Source organism: Ceratotherium simum, chromosome 24 (genome assembly GCF_057802395.1).
Source record: "Ceratotherium simum simum isolate JZ-2026a chromosome 24, ASM5780239v1, whole genome shotgun sequence".
Classification (NCBI taxonomy): Eukaryota; Metazoa; Chordata; class Mammalia; order Perissodactyla; family Rhinocerotidae; genus Ceratotherium; species Ceratotherium simum.
Window position 1 is genome coordinate 45,976,703 of NC_141923.1, and position 20,321 is coordinate 45,997,023.

Consider the following 20,321-nt stretch of genomic DNA (forward strand, 5'->3'; position numbering starts at 1 on the left):
TGCATGTGCTGTGAGGTGAAAAGGCTGGGAGGCACCACTTTAGATAATCCTCAAGCTATAAAAATAAATTTCATCCATTCATTCATTTAAATATTTGAGCACAATTAAGTGTCAGGCACTTTCTCAGGGTTGGGGATAAAGCAAAGAAGAAAAGAGAGAATTCCTGTCCTCATGGAACTTACTTTCTGGGGGGCATGGGGAGTAAATAAGTATATACAGTAGAAGACTATAAATGTTACAGAAAAAACGGGGGGGGGGGGTGATAGCGAGGCAGGGGGATACTGGATGGTCAAGGAAGACCTGATGAGAAAGGTGACATTTAAGCAAATTTCAAGATGGTGAGGGAGCAAGCCAAGAGAATAGAACGTGGGAAGGCCCCACGGTAGGAGCACGACTGAAACAGCAAGGAGGCCCCGTATGGCCTACCAGATACTTTAATACTCAATGGCACAAGATGTTTGTCAGTGGTTATGGAGTATCCTAAGGGCTCAGTGTTTTCATCCAATTATTTAGGGAAAAAAAACTTTCTTCAACAACAAAAAAGATAACACGTGTAAACTGTGTAACAGTGCCTGACAAGAAGGAAACTAAAAGTTAATTATTATTACATAAAGTAGAGCTCCTCTACCTGAAATGGGGCTGGTAAGTCCGAAACCCAAAATACTTGCCTCATCCTTTCTGCAACCCACAGCACTTCTGGACACAGGTTACACTGCACAGAACCACAGGGAAGACCCAGGGCTCCAGATAGAGAAGCTATATGAGCAACAATACCTATCTTACCTTGTGCAAAGGTGGCAATTAATAGTTGTGTTCTAAATTATGTTGATTTGTAATGTTAATGAAATCTGTTCAAACTCAATGAAAATTAGAACAAGTTTGAATAAGCATCCCTTTATTTGCTGACACCATTACAAAATCCGATTACATTAGCAACAAAAAAGTGTTTTCTTGAGTTGATATCGGAGGCAGTTACTCCCCAAAATGTTAAGTAAAACAGTGTACAACATCAGTATTAAAATGTTAAATTTTACATTATCTTTACCACTTTTGATCTTCTGAATAATTTTACTGTGCAAAATAAAAGATTACATGTTTATTTTATCTTCAGGAATGTAAAGGTCTAATTATTCAAACAGTTTTATTATAAAACTAAACTCTGAAGGTGTCTACAGAGTTGGCTTTTTTTCTCTTTAAATCAGTAGTCTAACAAGGATTAGAAAAGACAAAACTCTGTTCAGTGTTTCTGACAAAGTAGAAAGGGTGAAAACATAAATAAGGCTTTAATTTGGCAAAATATAATACAATGCCTTCTGTTATCCTTGAATGAACAGTTTCCCAATTACTTCACTCTGTAAAAGATCAGAAAGAAAGATATTCATTTTAAAACAAAGAAACAAGGGCAATCAGAAGACATCTGTCAAACACCAAAAGTACATATTCCATTTGATCTAGCATGGCCCTTTCAACGAGGACCAAAGCAAATAATACTAATGATAATCAAAAACAAGAGAAAAATCTCAGGATTCAGAAGAAGCTTTCAGGTGAATTTTAAAATATGTGAGCCAAAACCTCAGCCCAAACTGAGAATAATGTAGGAATTTTAAAATCCTATTATAAAACACTTAAGAGAACAACACTGGGAATCCATTTTTTATTAGTTCTACTCAAGAGAATGTAAAGCTAATAAGGTGAGTGAGTAGCATTGAAAAGAGATTGAAATTTACAACTTGCCACACATGAATTTAAGTTTTAGACAGAGATTTTCTGAGGTCATATGAAGCTTTCCAAGTCAAATAAAATAACTAAAGAAATTAAACTTCAAAAGCCATTTGAGAGACTAAAAAGACTTAACCAAATGCAACATGTGAATTTTGATTGGATCCTGGTTGGGGAAAATTAGCTAAAAAGATCTTTTGGGTGTAACTGGAAAAACCTGAATCCAGGTTTAATACTGGATAATATTATAGAATTACTGCTTTATTGTTTTGGATGTGATAATGGTACTATGGATTTCTAAGTGAATGTCTTTGCTCTTAGGACATGCACACTGAAGTGCTTAGGGATAAAACGTCATGATAGCTGAAAAGTTACTTTCAAATGGTTTGACATCAACAAAATACGTATATGCATACACAGAGATGAAGCAGGTAAAGGTGGGTGCGTTGTATTATTCTTTCAACTTTTCCTTATGTGTGAAATTCTTCAAAATAAAAACTTGAGTGGAAAAGAAGCAATTAGTTAGAAAGCAAAGTTATCATTGGCTATCACGTTCTCTAATTAAAATAAGATTAACAGCTGATCAGAAAGTTTACATAACCCACTGGTACATTAAACTATGAAGCGCTATGTAAACACATTACAGAAAATGAAAACCTGGGGGCCGGCCTGGTGGTGCAAGCAGTTAAGTGTGCGCGCTCCGCTGCGGCGGCCCGGGGTTCGCCGGTTCGGATCCCGGGCGCGCACCAACGCACCCAGGCACTTGTTAAGCCATGCTGTGGTGGCGTCCCATGTAAAGTAGAGGAAGATGGGCACAGATGTTAGCCCAGGGCCAGTCTTCCTCAGCAAAAAGAGGAGGATAGGCATCGGATGCTAGCTCAGGGCTGGTCTTCCTCACACACACAAAAAAAGAAAATGAAAACCTGATCCACATGACAGTCAAGTGTAAAGTGTAGAAATAAAAGCTAGTTTTTATCTGGAACATTAACTCTTATAACTTCAATAGCACTACAAAAGAATCTTCTTCTTTCAGAAACAAGAGATAACTGCACCATAAGAGACTACTCATCAAAGGGAGGAGGGAGAGTACATACATACAAACACATCCACAACACTGCACCTCTATTTTTTTCTGGATAACAGCAAGAGCCTCTCCAACTCACTACTGACAAACCAAATACCAACTTTAGGAAAAAGGCAGAACTGACTGAAGAAACTATAAGAGGCCAGCAACAAGGGATGAGACAGAATGAGGAGAAAAGAAAGCAGTGACAAAAAGGATCAGAGAGGAGAGTACCTGGATTAGGGAGAAGAAAAGTCCTGACTAAGAGCACAGGTGCTGGACCCAGACCACCTTGATTTAACTCCCAGTTCAACCAGTTACTAGCTAGTGAACTCGGGCAAGTTAAACCTCTTTGGGTCTGTTCTAAAACAGGAATAAAAAAATTATTAAGAATAACAATACCTACCTACCTACCTACCTAGTGCACCGGGTTGCTGTGAAGATTAAATAAACGACCACATATTAGAAGCATGCTCATGCTTAGAGGCATACTCATGAAGTGTCAGCTATTAAAATCATCATCCTCCCTACACAGGATCCTGCAAACTAGCTCCAAGGTAAGGGAACCTGGCTGTTACGATCTGAAGGTTTGTGTCCCCTCAAAATTCCTATGTTAAGATTCTATACCCCAATGTAATGGTATTTGGAAGTGGGGCCTTTGGAAGACTCCACTGTCCTGAATGGGATTAGTGCCCTTATAAAGGGGACCTCAGAGAGCTCCCTCACCCCTTCTGCTGTGTGAGAACAGTGGGAAGACGGCCGTCTTTAAACCAGGAAGCAGGTCTCACCAGACAGAGTCTGCTGGGCCCTGACCTTGGAGCCCAGCCTCCAGAACTCTGAGAAATAAATGTCTGTTGTTTAAGCCCCCCAGTCTATGGGACTTTTGTTATAACGGCCGAAACAGACTGAGACACTGGGGTAATGAAGTTTTCTGACATGGTCACATATATGGAACATAAGGAGAAGCAGATATCTGGGAACAAAGAATTATCCCATAAAATACTAATGTTGCCAGTCCAAAGCCACAAAAAATTACCTTAATTAAAAAAAAAAGGGCGGGGGGAGGAGGGGATGACAGCTTTCGTTTTTTGAGGGGGAAGAGGGTTAGGAGATGGATAGGAAGACTTCCAAAAGAAAAGAAAGGTTAAGGTTTTACAAATTAAAGATGTAAGATAAACACCCCTACCCTTAGAGCTCAGAGCAATGCTAAGTACTATGTACTAGGATTTAGAAAACTAAATTATTGTACACCATCTCTCTCATTTTTGTCTTTTAAAAACAGCTTTTCCCTTACTGAATATCTTACAGAGTTATCTTAAACAATTCATATGTACTTGTAATATATACTAAAAAGAAGTAACTTTCCTGACATCAGATATTAACCTATTACCTACATTCTGATGATTAAGAAATTAAATTTCCAATTTAATCATCCAGTAGTAGTTTTAAAAGAGTTCACAAGAGGGAGAATATATTGAGCAAAAATGATGGCTCAAGTTAAAAACCTGAGGGTAACACAAACACTGAGAGGGCATAAAGAGGAGCTGCAGGAACCCACAGATCCGTGGGAGGGTTATCACTGTCGGCACTGACAGAGTTCTGGAGGGACGAGCGCTCAGGCGTCTGGTGGACTTCTGTCTTCACACCATCCATTCTACCCCTCACGATATACTGCTGACGCTCACCACCGTGTCACTTGCCAAATTTGGACTAATGTTCATCAGCTTACAAAAGAATGCTGAGTGATCACTTAGGGGAGCTGCCTGCCAAACAACAGTCCAGTTTGAGCTGTGTTGCCAGGCTATATGTATTTTAACAAATTACTACAATTTGATAAATCAGAAAGAAAAAAATATGAAAAATAAAAGTGTTGTTACCAATGATCAGTATATGTCTCAAATCTACTATGATTAAGGCAAATGTGGAAACAGCAAACATAAAAATGATTCATAAGACTTAACATGAGCAGACCACATGTTTGAGAAGAAAAAGCATTAAAGGACACCTCTGAGATGCTGGACAAATACTACTGATGAGGTCTAAAGGCAAGCAGTAATAGGCGACCTCATAATCTTTTAAGCTCTCAGAAAGAAAGCCCTTCCCTTATAACACAAAGGCCTATGGACCGACTTCACCATACTTAACATATTTCATAAGTATTTCAGTAGCTTATAATGCAAAAGGAAGGCCTGTATTAGATCTAGCAATTAGAAAATCACTAATCACCTCAGCAAAAAATGGTTTCACTAGAATTGCAGGAAGAGAAGTGCTTCCAGGGTAGTAGAGCCCTTAACAGCAAGTAAAGAAGTAGATACTGTGAGAAGAGTTTCTTATTTCAAGATTCTTTGTCAAACCGTCAAGTAAAAAAATTAGAACGGTAACCTGAAGGAAGTACAAAGTTAAAATAAGACATTTGAGCATGTTTTCAAGACTGAACAGAAGGAGTGTGTGAAAGAAGATAGTAGGGCTGAAAACATGGGAGCAGATCTTCCCCATGAAGCAGGAAGCAAGGCTATTTTCTAAGCTGGGGAAGGGAGATAACGTGGCAGAAGTTTAACTCCAGGCAACTGAGAGGTGAGCTTACCAAAGACAGAAGATTAAAGTATAATTATTTTTGCTGACAGGTTAAAAGAATAAGCTGGGTTTATGTGGAAAGTCTTCTTAGAAGTAACTGGTCTGAAACAGCATTTTAAAGGCGAGTGTATGCTAAGGCAGGCCAGAGGACGATCGCTCTATGAAGGTGAGATAGAATGCCCCATAACCCAAATGGCGACCTGCTCGAATTCTTCCAGGACCCCTAACCATCCTGAGGCCTTCGTACAGCCCAAAGAGGCTGAAATATGAGTTCTGAAAGGACTCTTCAGCAATGAGTTGTCCCTTTGTGCTGCACAGGCCACTCCACTGATCTCTAGGACACCATGATTATTTTAGAACAAACAGCTTCAAAAGAAGAATATCTGAAGTATTCAGTGCATATCAGAATATCCTAATTACCCAAAGCAGTATTCTTAAAACAAGTAAAACCCAGGAATTAATCAATCAATGTGCATTCACCAGCTGAAATACAAGTCATTTTTAAATGCCAACAAATCTGACCTTTCCCAGGTAATACGAGCAATAAAATTTCATAATATGGTTTGGTTAATAATAGATTTATTTATCTTCAATTAAGACTCTCACTTCAAGAGTTAAAAATAGATTTGACTACCTATAAGCAAACTTAAATAAAGCTTCCAATTTAAAGAAATTGTGATGACTTGATTTTCAGTTTAGCATCTTACCTGAGTAAAAACATTACAGTCACTTTATTTTACCAAGTCGTTTAAAAAAAAAAACAGATCCTTCACCAGAACTAAGATCAGGATAAACTAAAGAGGCAGATGCAATGAACAAAACCTAAGTAAACAAGTTACAAGAGAGTCTGCTTCATAAAAAGGTCAATAAAAGGTATTTTTTCCCCCTCCAAGCTACAAGACCAAAATACGTACAAGATGGAACTAAAACTCCAAGAAAGCTAAAGCTATCACCTGGAGGTCGTGAGAGAGACAGAGGGAACATGTCCACCAGGGCAAGGAGAGCTCCTGTATCTACGGCAAACGCACACCACACGTGCATCAGCACACGCTGTGTCAATTCCCACAGGCAGACAGTCATACTTGAGTTCTCCTCACCTGCTACCTGGTGGTGTTCCTTCTCCTTCGTGAGCTGCTGGTTTACTGCCTGAAGCAACTGCTGCAACTGTGTCACGGTCTGATTTAGACTTACAGACACTGTCTCCTTCTCAGAAGACTCCTAAAAAGAAGAAGAAAGTGACGAAGACCTCCAAACACAAGGAAAGGGCATTTGCAGCCAAAAAGAGAAAAAAAATTTTTTTTTTGCGAGGAACATCAGCCCTGAGCTAACATCTGCCAATCCCCTTCTTTTTGCTGAGGAAGACTGGCCCTGGGCTAACATCGTGCCCATCTTCCTCCACTTTATATGGGACGCTGCCACAGCATGGCGCGACAAGTGGTGCATCGGTGCGCGCCTGGGATCCGAACCGGCAAACCCCAGGCAGCTGCAGCAGAGCACGCACACTTAACCACTTGCACCACTGGGCCGGCCCCTGAGAAAATATATTATTGTTATTTTAAACACAAACATGAAAAAGCTGAAAAATTGCATGAAAATCGACGACAAAAACCACGTAGAGAAATAGTGTTTGCTACCTAGTGGTGCGAATTAGTCTGCACCAAAGAAAGCTATGTTATAAATGTTGTCACGAGGCAACAAAGGGAAAAATCTACAATCTATGAATATTAGATATAAATTCATTTCTCCTTTCAGAAAAAAAATGTGCTGGGCACCAAATGAGAGCACATTCATAGCAGTAAAAATAACAGCCTATATTGAGCTCTAAGTGCTAGGCACTGTTGTAAGTGCTACCCACTATTCTAAGTGTTTATATAGTAACTCATTTTTTCCTTTCAACAATCCTACAAGATAGGTACTATTATCATTGCCTTTTACAGATGTGGCAACTAAAGCACAGAGAGGTTAAGGAATTTGTCCAAAGTCACACAGCTACTAAGTAGTAGGGCCAGGATTCGAAGATAGGCTAACAGAGTCTACGCTTAAGCAGTATACCATAATCTCTCTCAAAACAAACCTTTAAATGAACATAATTTCTCACTAAGCTAAAATGAAAACAAACATTAATAAAAACATTGCATTTCAGATAGGATATCTCAAAGAAAAGATGACTTTCAGTCAAATGCAACATAACTGATGGAAGCACATTATAAAGGCATTTTTTAAGTCAGAGATGAATCTTGTTTCTTCACATAATTTACAAGGTAATTAGCCTAGAGATGTGGGGTAAAGAAAATGCCTACCATTTCTGGGGAAACATCACTATTCTCAATAACAGTCGTGTCTCCAGCAGCTTTTACTATCTTTGACTGGATAAGATCCAGTGACTGCTGAGCCTGTAAGGAAAGCACATGGCAGCCTCTAAATACGACAACTCGTCAATACGCACACACAAGACAGAAATGAGTGATGTTTCTTACATATTTTATACAGGATTAAAGCTCTTCTCAAAATACAATGTAAAGCCAATCCATTCAATTTTTTCTCCAAAATGAAAATAGCTTCCTCTTCCACCAGATTATAAAGACACACTGTTTTAAAAAGTTCAAACAATACAGAAAATGTATAAAGAAATTAAAAACAGAAATAACCACAGTTGATGCTTAGGTTAACGTTAGTCTAGATCAGGGGTCAGCCAAATCTGGCCACAGCCTGTTTCTGTACAGCTCACAAGCTAAGAATGGTTTTTTCATTTTTAAAGAGTTATGTTAAACAAACAAACAAAGAGTATGTGAGAGAAGCCATTATGTGGCCCACAATGCAACAGTGCGTGGGTTTTTTGACCCCTGGTCTAGATTCCTTTTCTTAATATATATATGCTAACAGAAAATTGGAAAAAAATTTTATATAAATGGCCTTTTAACATACATGCTGTTTTATACCTGTCTGTTTTACAAAGTATTTTAACTTTTTTCATGTCAATAAATATTTATGTGCATTTCCAATCAAGTGTTGCATGGTACTTCTATTATACAGATATGGGGCAGTCCACTGTCACCTACTGTTCCCATTTTAGCCATCATAAATAACATGGCATTATCCATATCTTCGAGCACCTATTTAATGTCCTTAAAGTACCTCCTGAGAAACTAAATTGCTAGGCTAAAACTGCATGTTTTATATTTTGATCCAGAGGTCAAAAATTAAAATCACATATCAAAATAAACTAAATTGCTCAGCCTTGACAATGTATCACGGATCTAAGTTTGAGCTCTAAAACAAACTTCCCAAGTTCACATTTTATCTACTAGTAATGATAACACCAAAATAATTTGAAGCAATTCTGGATTCCTAGACTTTTGCATAAACAATTTTAAACTATAATCATACAGAACTAACAAAAATCTTTCAACTTTTAAAAAAGCGATGTATTTGTTTTGCTAATGACTGTATCTCCTAAAACACACTCATAACTCTAAAGCAGCTGTGATATAAGCATATGTGAATTACACTATTAAAATATCTCAAAACAGAATTACAAATAACGTGTCAACCTAATGCAAAGAATAAGAAATGTAATCCTAAAAATTGCCCATTTATACATAAGATTAAGAAAAATGTATGTCTACAAAGAAATAAATGAACAAATTTCTGAAACATCAGATGTCTATATATCTTTTAGATCCATAAAGATCAAAAGAAACATGCTTTGTAAATGACTACATAAGCAAATACCAATAAAAAAATATATGGATGTAACCAAATTTTTAAAAAAGAATAACTTCAATTGAATTTAATCTATACTTTATAAAGCAATCAATTATATAAATGTGATGAAATGATAAAGCAAATTAAGAATAACGTGAAAACAACCCAAGAAAGGTTTAATTGCAAAAATGTAACTATATAGGAAACAGATTAAATTTATTAACCAATGACTATAATGATGCAAAAGAACACATCCAGAATTAGCACTATATTTGCTGAAAATTCAAGGCACAACACAGCATGATTATATGGCATCTTCAGGACAAGCAGTGTCTTACCTTATGCAAGTCACCAGCTACCTTCTGTCTTTCACTTTGTTCAGTTCTAAGTTTTGTGAGCGTTTCATTTAACTGTGTCTTTAACTGTAAAAATAAAGGAACACCACAATTAATTTGCACCTTCTTTGATTATGCTGAGACCTCTAGGATTGAAGAATAGATGAGAAACAATGGGATCACTAACAGTTATTATGCACAGTAGATTAGCCAATATGCTGCACCAGATATAAAGAAAAGCTAAGCAGTAGAGGTTCCCATCTGTAAAGCTAAACATAAGAAAAGCTATGGAAACGAACTCGAGTTTAGAGTAGAAAACTGCGAATGTGAAACAAAAACCATCAAATTCCAGTAAAGTGCCTTTTAAAAGTATTACTATACACTATTCATAGAGTAATTCATTCATATTTAAATTATTCCAAATTAAAAGGCAACTAATCAGAAATTTTACTAATTAGTTTTTAAAGGCTTTCTTGACCTATATAGTTCAGTTAAGAAGAGTCAATTGTGTAATATTCTAAAACACACTGAACGGAAAATTACAAATCCAGTAAAATGAAAACTTCAAAAATTTAATCTTTAAGATGTCACTAAAGAGATCAGTGCAAGACAACACTGACTTAATTATACCAACAAGAAATGTCTTAAGATATACTTCTCAATAACCAACTTCTCAAAACAGTTATAAAGCTCTATACAACTCTAGTGCCAATATATAATGCCTCTACTCTTGATAATTGTTCTGATTAAATATGAATAAGGAAAATGAACTACACTGACAAAAAATAACTTTCTTATTAAACTCATCAAGTTGATTTTTGCCTCCCACCCATAGGCATAACATTCCAAACAGTTCTGGAGACCCAAAGGGGAATATAACACACCGACACTTCGAACTGGAGGGAGAATTAGTGGGACACATTCCATTTGGGAATTTTATTTTGGGAACTCAACTTAAATACTCAAATCCTTCAGTTTTTGCTCCTTTACCTAACTCTGATTTAATATGTCAAGAGGTTATTCCTTTAGCCCAAGAACACACAAAGTGTGTACAGGCAAACAAAATTATGTTAATTTATCTTAAAATGTGACCACAGTTATCCTGATCAAACAAACAGAAAGACTAAAATAAAGATTACAAACTCAAGGCAAAAAAACAAAAACAAAAACCACTCAAAACGGCCTCTTGCCAGGAGCCAAGGGGCAAAAAAGAAGCTGAAGGGAGACTCAACCATAATCTTGTGGGTTTGATGTTACTGTTGGAGGCAGCCACCAGGCACTGAAGTTAAAAGTAAAATCTCCAACAACCATAGCTCGAAATGATTTTTTTAAAATACATTCTAGAGTAAGGCTTATAGCTGTAGTGTATCACAGTCCTGATCTGTGCAATGTACAGCAAACATACGTATAAACCTAGTCTTACACTGCAGTGGGAATGAGTCAATGAAGGTAAAATGAAGGTAAATAAAACAAAAATTTTACTTCAAAGACAAAGAGCGGTGTGTGGGTGGGTGTGTAGGGCTCTACGTGTACATTTCCAGTCCTCTGAAAACTGATTCCCATAAACTACCACCCTAACACAGAAAACCAACCACAAATGAATGAGTTATGAGGTTTTCTTTGGCACATACAGCATTACTTAATAAGGAAATTCCAAATCTGGCGGGGTTAACTAGGGGTAAGGAGAAAACTTACTGTAATCTTCCCAGAGTTTATTCAGGTACTTTAAGAAAATCTAATCACATGCTATAACAATTTTTAAGTCATGGAAAGACATAATGATTGTTGTTTGAAACATACGACAAGATAGTCATATCTATCTAACAACTAAGCCTGTCACAATTAGTATAAATTTCTAGAAAATTTAAGAATGGGAATACAGTGTGCTCTATGCCTTTATAAGATATTTAGCTAATTTTACTCATCTTCAAGTCTATAGTTTTAGGATTACTGTGCTCTAAATGTTACGTTAATGATAAAGAATTTCACAAGCTTTTTGTTTTCTACAATCTATAGAAAGACCAGTTCAAAGAAGAAGCTGGATTAGCTTATTGCCCTTGAATAAAGAGTATGTATCTTTAATCTTCAATAATCTCCTTCCAGGTTAGAAACAAGAGGTCTCGTTAATTATGGTAACTCTGAGAAGAGAATCTTCACAACTCAACCAATCTTTACTGTGTGTTTCATTTCTTTATTCACTGAAAATAATACTATTCAAAAAATGCGGTTTTATAAAACACAGAAAATTTTTTTGAAAAAGAGTTGCAAGCCAAACATGCCATTGTTAGGAGCTAAGAAAAGAAGGATCATCATAGGAGTCAAGAAAAGAAAGCCCATCTTAGGAGTCATCAGAATATGAAGATTATCTTAAACTTACAAAACGCCAAGCTAAAGATGTTAGCAAGGAGAACAAGTCTGGATGGTCTCTCCACATGTCAACACAAGTGTTTTCAGAGCCTACTTAATACCCAGTGGAGAACAAGCTTCTTACCAAATTTAGCTCTTCATTCTGTCTTACTGCTTCAGAATATGAATCATCAAGTTTTTTCTGCAATTCAGTCAACAGATCTTTCAGCTGCAATGAAGTTTAGAGTTTAAGATTGATCTCCTTATGATATCCCATGTTTTGTATGCTACTCGGAAGCTCTGCCACAAACAACTTATACTGAAACATTTTATCACTCTGTTAACAAAGTTAATTTAAATTGAGAAGCAAGGTTGAAAAAATTCTATTGTAAGTACCTCTCTGACTTCTGTAACATAGGTAGATCGTTCAATTTCTGCCTTCTCTAGTTCCATTTCCAAATGCTCTCGTTCTCTTCTCAGCTAGCAATGCAACAAAGAAGGAAAAGTTAACAAACCATTTAAGATTTCCTTTCATGATGCTTCCCCACAATGAAAAGTTAGGACACTTACAAATATAAAACTATTTCATCTCCAACACTACCCAAGATATTCTTAAAAGCATAACCCCTGCATCATTAAATAAAAGAAACTTTAAAACACAGATCTTAAGACAACCCTTAATGCTAAAAATGAGTCAATAGGTTACAAGTCAAACGATAAAATAACATACATTTTCAATATCTTTATTTTCTCTTCTTAATCGCTCTAGCTCTTGTTCCAAAGGTGTGAATGACAATTGCATCTGAAATGTGAAACAATTATATGACCAAGTTAGCCACCAAGAACATACAGACTTCTATCTTATAGAATTTTAATCAGACACTTCAGAGGTTTTAAAATGCATCTCATTTAAAGCCATACTGAATTTTAACAGACCTTAAAAATGAGAGTCACATTTAACTGGATTTAAATTGTGGTCAAAACCTATCCTATTTGCATGATATTAGGCCCAGCTAAAAGTGCTTAAATTTTTTAACAATTAATCTTCAAACGTATTAACACAGAGTACCATCAGCATCCCTAAATTCTGCACAAGTTGGCCCAGGAAAACAAGTGAATAACAGATGGCACCCTTTACCATACCCAAGTAAACAGGAGAAAAATTAAGGTTCCACAAGAACATTCAGGTTCCATGAACAGAAGGAAGATTTATTAACTTTTTCTTGACTACTGTATCATGGCTCACTTATCAATGCTGTAGAACTTACTCAGAACCCCAAATGCTCTGCCTTTAATGTTATCACACAGTAAGTAGTTCTATAACTTTCAAAGCACTTTACATCATTACCCTTTAGTCGTACTCTAAACCAGTGATAATCAAACTTGAGTGGGCATCAGAATCACTTGGGGAGCTCTTTAAAACACAGATTGCTGGCCCTACAGTTTCAGATTCAGTAAGTCCGGGGTGGGGCCCAAGAATGTGTACTTCTAACAAGTTCCCAGGTGATGCTGATGCTACTGGTCCAGAGCCCACATTTGAGTATCACTGCTCTAAGTTCATCTTTTTCAAATACCTGTTTAATAGTCTTTTGTGATTCATCGACCTTAACTTTCCATTTATTTTCTTCTTGCTCCACACTTCTCTGTAGCTTCTGTAAAATTCCTTCCTATGGACAAAAGTACAGTTGTTTTGAAAAATTCATGTTCTAATGCCAAGATAAACTATTTAAACCACTAAGGAATAAATTAATGATTTAAAAATAAAACCAAAACGTAGATTAAAAATCATTTCCTACTGTTTCTGCTAGGACGGATTTATATTTTTCACACTCTAGCTGTAACAATGTGTGCATTTCATCAGCTTCTTTCAACTTGTGCTCTAGAACCTGCAAAGAATGAAATAAAGAAAAATTCTCTAGTTTTACCAGCACGTTTTGTGCTTCAGATTTGTTTCAGTACTTAATAGTATGACAAATGGTTTCTAACTGTTTTATAATGAAACACTACATTTCAACCTTCTTAAGTAGCAATGAGGTTCAAGGACCTTTTTGGTCATTTGGTTTTTGCTAATAAAACTCCCTGAGTCTGCTTATTACAAAATATATTACACAACTTTATAATAAAGGGGCTTGTCTCTCTTAAGTAGGATGGTAAAATCAAAGCAGGCCCACATGTGAAGTAAGGTCACAATGCCTATGCTACACACATGGGAAAGGGGGCTTTATTCATGCCACTTGAGATTCAAAAACCTTAATCTCTCAAATTTCAGTAGCCAAGGATAAAAATGCACCTAGGTTCTGAACACTCCTAATGATGTATTTGGAGATGCTTTAGCAAACCAGTCAGTTTCTGCCTACCTACCTCAACTGATCTTTACTTTTTAAACCCAGGCTAAAAAGAGAGTAAGAGGTAGTTAAACATTCAGTTTTAGAAATGATTAAGATACAGAGTTAAAGAAATGGCAAACATTAGCTTTGTACACAGATCAAATTCAAGGAAGACTTACAGCATTTCCACCAAAATTTACACAAAAAGAAATCACCTTACTCTTTCTCAAAAGATCATTATTCTACTCATAACATATCCTTTATCTTTCCCAAGCTCATAAAGACAAATTCTGCTTTACTTCTTTTTAAAATATAGGTTAAAATAGAGTAGAGGGCCGGACCCGTGGCTTAGCGGTAAGTGCGCGCGCTCCGCTGCTGGCGGCCCGGGTTCGGATCCCGGGCGCGCACCGATGCACCGCTTCTCCGGCCATGCTGAGGCCGCGTCCCACATACAGCAACTAGAAGGATGTGCAGCTATGACTTACAACTATCTACTGGGGCTTTGGGGGGAAAATAAATAAATAAAATTTAAAAAAAAAAAAAATAGAGTAGATACTTCACTTCTTGAACTAACCTTAACCTCCTCTGCACTTGAAGTTTCAGCCACACATTCTTTTGCCTTCTTTTCAAATCCACGCAACCATTCACTATAACTCTGTGGAGAAGAAAAGTCAAAATAACCAATTTCCAAAAATATCTAAATGAAATAAGTAAAAAATTTTAAATAACCAAATTAGATGATTATAAAAGAAACTTACACAGACAAAACCACCACCCCTTTGGAAATTTCAAAGAAGAATATAACTGTTGCATAAGTTGTACATAACCCAGCCTTGAAAATAAACACTAAAAATATACCTATGTACAACCATTAAAATCAAAACTTATTTACCCTGACCAAGGATATTTGCAACTGAATTCTGAACTTATAGATAGAAGACCTGGGCTCAAATCCAGCCTCTACCACTTAACTAGTGCCAGGACTAATAGATTCAACCTTTAAAATGCAGAAAACATAGAATGAATACTTTTTCAAAACTTTTTTTCAGGTAAACCAGTTCTCAAAAACTATCTTAAGTATATAACTGAAGTTCAACTGAAGATACTCTATCCAAAGGATTTTAAATTCTATGAAGGTGCTCCAGGGGTTCTGAAAATACTTCGAAATAAATATGTATTATGAAGTGTCTTTAAAATCATAATGAAAAATGATAAGAATATACAAACATTTACTTGTTTAAAACCAACAAAAACTCTATCTGTGCTGACAGGCTAGCTGATGCAAACACAAAGCATATTATTTATAGTTTTAGTCATTACTCTAAATTATTCTAGATTTTTGATGCTTATTGTCTGAATTTTAAACTCTGATAAAGAATATTTTTTAGATTCTTTAAATCAAATTTCTTCTTATTCCTCTTTTAAGTCTTTGGTTTAGTCTAACCCAAGAAAAAAGAACACACATGAAATTTCTATTGACTGCTCTAATTTAAGGCTTTCCTTATGTGGCTGAATCAGGATTCTCTATATTCTATTAAAGAAGAATAAAATATAAAATTGGATGCTGAGATCACCCCCATGGTACAATACCACAGTACAAGACCCCATAGTACAAATCAGTCAAAAAAGCCTCTGCATTAAAAAAAAAATTACATTCTCATATTATAAATTTGAATCAAGACTAAATGTATACTATTAAAATCCTATTTAGTTTCAAATACTGAGCTTCAATATAAATTAAAGTCAGCTGAGAAACTGATTTAGTTGCTTAAAGTTTGTAAACCTCCCTCCAGGTCATATAGTTTAGATCTCTCCTACGCTGATTTGCTTAGCAAAAAAGCAACAGAAAACAGTAAAAAAAATTTACTTCACGTATAAATTCTCTTTTATATCTACTGACTATATTAACTTATTTTAACATTAAATTTAATTTATTATTGCTTTATCTTAAGATAAATAGATTATCCTTCATATTTTTAAAAACCTGAAATGCTAGACCCTAAGTAGTACACAGAAAGTTTAATACATTTCTTAAATATACAGACAACATGCAGAAATATTCAACTTTTAACAAGTGAGTGAACAAAAGCCAAATACCATCATCCATGTCTCATGGTGATTTACAAATATTTATAATGTCAAAAAGATTTGCTTGTTAAGGATGGGTAACATTGCTGTTAAGAATGAATTGGTTACATTAAAAAAAATTTTTAATGCTGGTGATCTTACACAATCTTTAAAGAATAGAAATAATAAATCATTAACTCTCTTGGTTCATAAAATACTGCCAAATAAACAAACCCTGACATTTTATTTCCATTAAGTAATAAAATATAAAGTAGGAATAAATAAAGAAATAAAAACAGGTTATGGCCACAAAGGAAAAAATATGAAATATATGAATAGCAACGCCTTCTCTAGGTTCCTAGAACTGACAATGTATCCATACGTTTGCCCAGCACAAGTTACTTCATCACTTCAACCCACAGTGGTAGATATCTACTAAATTGATCACCCTGAATGTATCCTCAACAATTACTATGGAAACAAAAGAATGTTTGCTTCTTGGGCATGTTAAATGTAGACTACATGTAGATATAATCTAAGAGAGCAAAACTCAGACTACACATAGAACAGGCTGTTAAGTTTATTTACACCCCCCCCCCACCCCGCCCCCAGTGCCCACAGAAAGAAGAGCCTTGTAGAAATAGTTAATTCCAAGTTTGGGTAGGAAATGTACATATTAAATCAGGAAAACCTGGTCACATCACAAAGTAAAGAAACTACCCAAGTTTAGCAGTGTTGTGCCAAAAGGATTTGGTAGCCATCCTAAATAACCTCCAACGGGCCAAAGAAAGACAAGCCGACATTACAGACCTCCTGATGGAAGTACACAACACTGCCCAGGGAGTAGCCTCGCCGCCACCCGATCCTACCCCAACCCCAAGTACTAAGCCTGAATCTAATCAGGCCTCTACTGACTACCAATTTATGGGATACACAAAGCACAGAAGAACATACTAACGCTACAGGGATGCAGTCACCTAAATCCAGACTGGGAAACCACATATGAAACCACCACCTCAAAAAAAAAGAGGGGGGAAGGTTTGCTGACAAAAAGGGAACTCGTGGAATAAAAAAGATCTAAGAGATATCTTAAACCAATTACATGTTGATCTTATTATAGTTTGTTTTAGTCAGGACCCAAATAAGTAGGTTTTATTCCATTAAAATAGACAATTTATATGACAACTGGACAAATACAAGTATTGACTAGATGTATGAAACTAAGGATTTTTTTAAATGTAGTAATAGTTTTTTTAAAGGAATTCTTATCTCTTAAAAATAGGTACTGAAATATTTACAGATGAAATATTCTGATGTTTGACTTCCTTCAAAATAATCTAGGAAGTGCACGGTAGGAGGTAAAAAAAGATGGTATATCAATGCATGCCATATATTGATAATTGCTGAAGTGGGATATTGGGTACACTGGGCTCAATATGCTATTCCATTTTTGAGTATGTATACAATTTTCCATTAAATTAAAAAAAACACCCATGCCACCATTTTAGGAAACTACAAATACACTCACTGGCTTTCTCTGCCCTCAAATATGCACTGTATTAATTCTCTGAATCAAAGCAACTTTTCTCTTCCACTTAAAACACATACAACCTTAAGTAAAGCAAGTTGTTGTGTATCATCTTCAAGACCTCTGCTTGAAGAAGTTAACAGATGACCAAAATCTTAAGTTTTGAAATGAAAGGAGCCTGGTTCATATTATTAAATATATTTAATTAAAAAATAAAGTGTCCTAAAACTAAGAAGCAATCACTTTAAGTTCTACTTTGAATAAAGCCATTAGGAACATTATCGGTTTATTAACCATTGAGAAATATTTCTTTCTCAAACACGATGTTTATGATGTTCTAAATAACATGTCTTCTACGTAAATTTTGTAGAATATAACAAAAGTAACAGTTGAATAAGCATAAATGAGTTTTGAAGCAAGTTATCGATCTTAACCACTCAAAAGCACCCTAGGTTAAAAATGGAAAGGATAAGGAATCGGTGCACTACTGAAACCAAGTGCAGACTGCAAATGCTGCCTATTCACAACTTCCTTGAATAATGATACAGATGTCATGTTTACAAAAATGATAAATTAATCTTACCAAATTTGAAGAAACAGACACCTTGGGAAATAATTTTTTGAGAACTTCTTTAGCTTCCAACTCAACAGCTTCCACATGTTGTTGTCTTTCCTAAAGCAGAAGATGAACTACATCAAACTTACAAGATTACAGAATTAAAGAAAACTACAGTCTTAAGCTCTAAGGGAGGAAAAAGTCATAGTATTTTAAAAATTCATTTTAATACTGACGAATGTTAAAATTTCCCATTTTAAAATATCAAAATGCATTCATAAGAAAAAATCTGCAAAATCTCTAAAGCATCCTAAATAACAAATACTGTCTTATATTAATCAAGCCAAGGCAATATCTGACAATATGAACATTGTCCTTGCCATTAGAAATCAAGTGATTTGCTCCTCCAGAAACAATTCAAAAAAGAAACAAACAAAAACAGAAAACACTTCCTACAGCTAAAGCAAACTACATGCAAAAAATAGGCATCTGGGCAACACAACTGAGGCTTACTGGCTGGCAAATCTCTCTACAAAAAATGCATCACTGATGGACTACAATGCCAAGGAATTAAAATGGCCACTTTCATATTTCCAGCTTCAAGGTCAGGTGAAGCTACTAATGCTAAACAAAGCAAAAAAAAAAAAATATATCATCAAAATTTGATGAGTGGTAAACATGGGAGAAGGAGGAAAGAGAAAGGACAGCCTGATGGCATATTACCTCCCCAACGCCAAGCATCAATAAGACTAATTCTGACACTTGTGTATGGACTCTGTCAGCTGTAAATTTAAAGGTATTACAAATGCATGTCTAAATTTGGTTATTTTAACTCCAAATCTAATGGATATCAATTATTAACTCAAAACCATGGTTTGTCAAAATTAGGGTAATGACTTGATCACACACAAAATAAAAATCTAATATTCAAACTAGCTCTACAAGATAAAAAAAATGACACCTATAAAAATGCACATCTAAACTAGGCCAAGAAAATCATCTCAAAACAACACCTGTAAAGTTCAACAAGTGACAAGAAGGCAAGCAAGCTAGCAAGATCTCAACCCTGTCTCCCCCATCATTTAAATGTGATCTTTGAAATCTATCACAGACTTAAGATGCACATACTTCAATTTAAGAAAATCTAATAACACGAAAATCTAAAGTTATACAATAAAAAGCTAGAGATTAATCATTCTGTTCACACTTCAGGACTAGTGGCAGGATTTAAAAAATAGACTTTTTTTTTTTTTTCCTGAGGAAGACTCGCCCTGAGCTAACACCCACTGACAATCTTCCTCTTTTTGTATGTGGGTCACCACCACAGCATGGCCACTGACAGATGAGTGGTGTAGGTACGTGCCGGGAACCAAACCCAGGCCACCGAAGCAGAGAGTGCTGAACTTAACCACTAGGCCACTGGGGCTGGCCCAAAAATAGATGTTTTAATGCAGTATTTTCAGTAATTCAATAAAGTCCACTATTTTCCAGGAATACACCCACATAACTGCATAAAATAAGGAATACTCATTCAAGGAAAGTGGTTAACTGGTAATTCAGAGACAATTAAGAGGTTAACTTTTATCATCTGACCATAGAAGGGGTAGAGAAATCTTTAAAAAGATTTTTAAAAATCAGTTAGGAAAAGAGACACTGGAACAGCAGCTTTTTTGAAAACTGCCCAAGGGAAAAAGAATCTCACAAAAGGAAGTAAGCTTCTAACTTGTAACCAAGAGGCACAAAGATGAGAAGTTACTTTTATTCTATACTAACAATTTTAGCTAAATTTTTCATTTGACATAGGTAATTTGGTGGTGGATAGTAATTTCCATTCCAATTCAAGACCTGGAAAAGATCTAATAGTGAAAATTGATTATAATATCCTTACTATCTTTATCTAAGTGTAATATATATGAAGTACCTTTCATATGAACCTGTCATTCATAGTAGCTCCTCAAGAATATTTACTCCTTACAGCACAACTTGTGGTCCTGGGTCAACAAACATCACTTTCTACCTACGCTGAGGACTGTCTCAATTCCATTAAAACAGAGAGAGACTGTAAATTCTATTCTCTGTAGATCACTAGCTATGCAAGAAG

The 20,321-nt window shown here is 35.7% G+C and overlaps 1 protein-coding gene across 16 annotated transcripts in view; it reads right to left on the reverse strand.

Moving 5' to 3' along the window:
• Positions 1 to 878: 878 nt before the first annotated feature.
• Positions 879 to 20,321, reverse strand: part of KTN1 (kinectin 1) — a 102,185-nt gene continuing 82,742 nt past the window's right edge. For 13 of the 16 annotated variants that reach the window (XM_087448469.1, XM_087448476.1, XM_087448472.1 and 10 more), the window contains 11 exons: positions 18,248 to 18,337; positions 14,644 to 14,724; positions 13,539 to 13,628; positions 13,317 to 13,409; positions 12,473 to 12,544; positions 12,139 to 12,222; positions 11,888 to 11,971; positions 9,400 to 9,483; positions 7,657 to 7,749; positions 6,454 to 6,574; positions 879 to 1,352 (listed from right to left, as the gene is read on the reverse strand). In XM_087448469.1, the coding sequence (XP_087304595.1) occupies positions 1,348 to 1,352; positions 6,454 to 6,574; positions 7,657 to 7,749; positions 9,400 to 9,483; positions 11,888 to 11,971; positions 12,139 to 12,222; positions 12,473 to 12,544; positions 13,317 to 13,409; positions 13,539 to 13,628; positions 14,644 to 14,724; positions 18,248 to 18,337 (897 nt within the window). In that variant the 3' untranslated portion in view covers positions 879 to 1,347. The remainder of the gene's footprint in view (positions 1,353 to 6,453; positions 6,575 to 7,656; positions 7,750 to 9,399; positions 9,484 to 11,887; positions 11,972 to 12,138; positions 12,223 to 12,472; positions 12,545 to 13,316; positions 13,410 to 13,538; positions 13,629 to 14,643; positions 14,725 to 18,247; positions 18,338 to 20,321) is intronic. The other 3 variants (XM_087448478.1, XM_087448473.1, XM_087448475.1) reach the window with 2 other exon arrangements.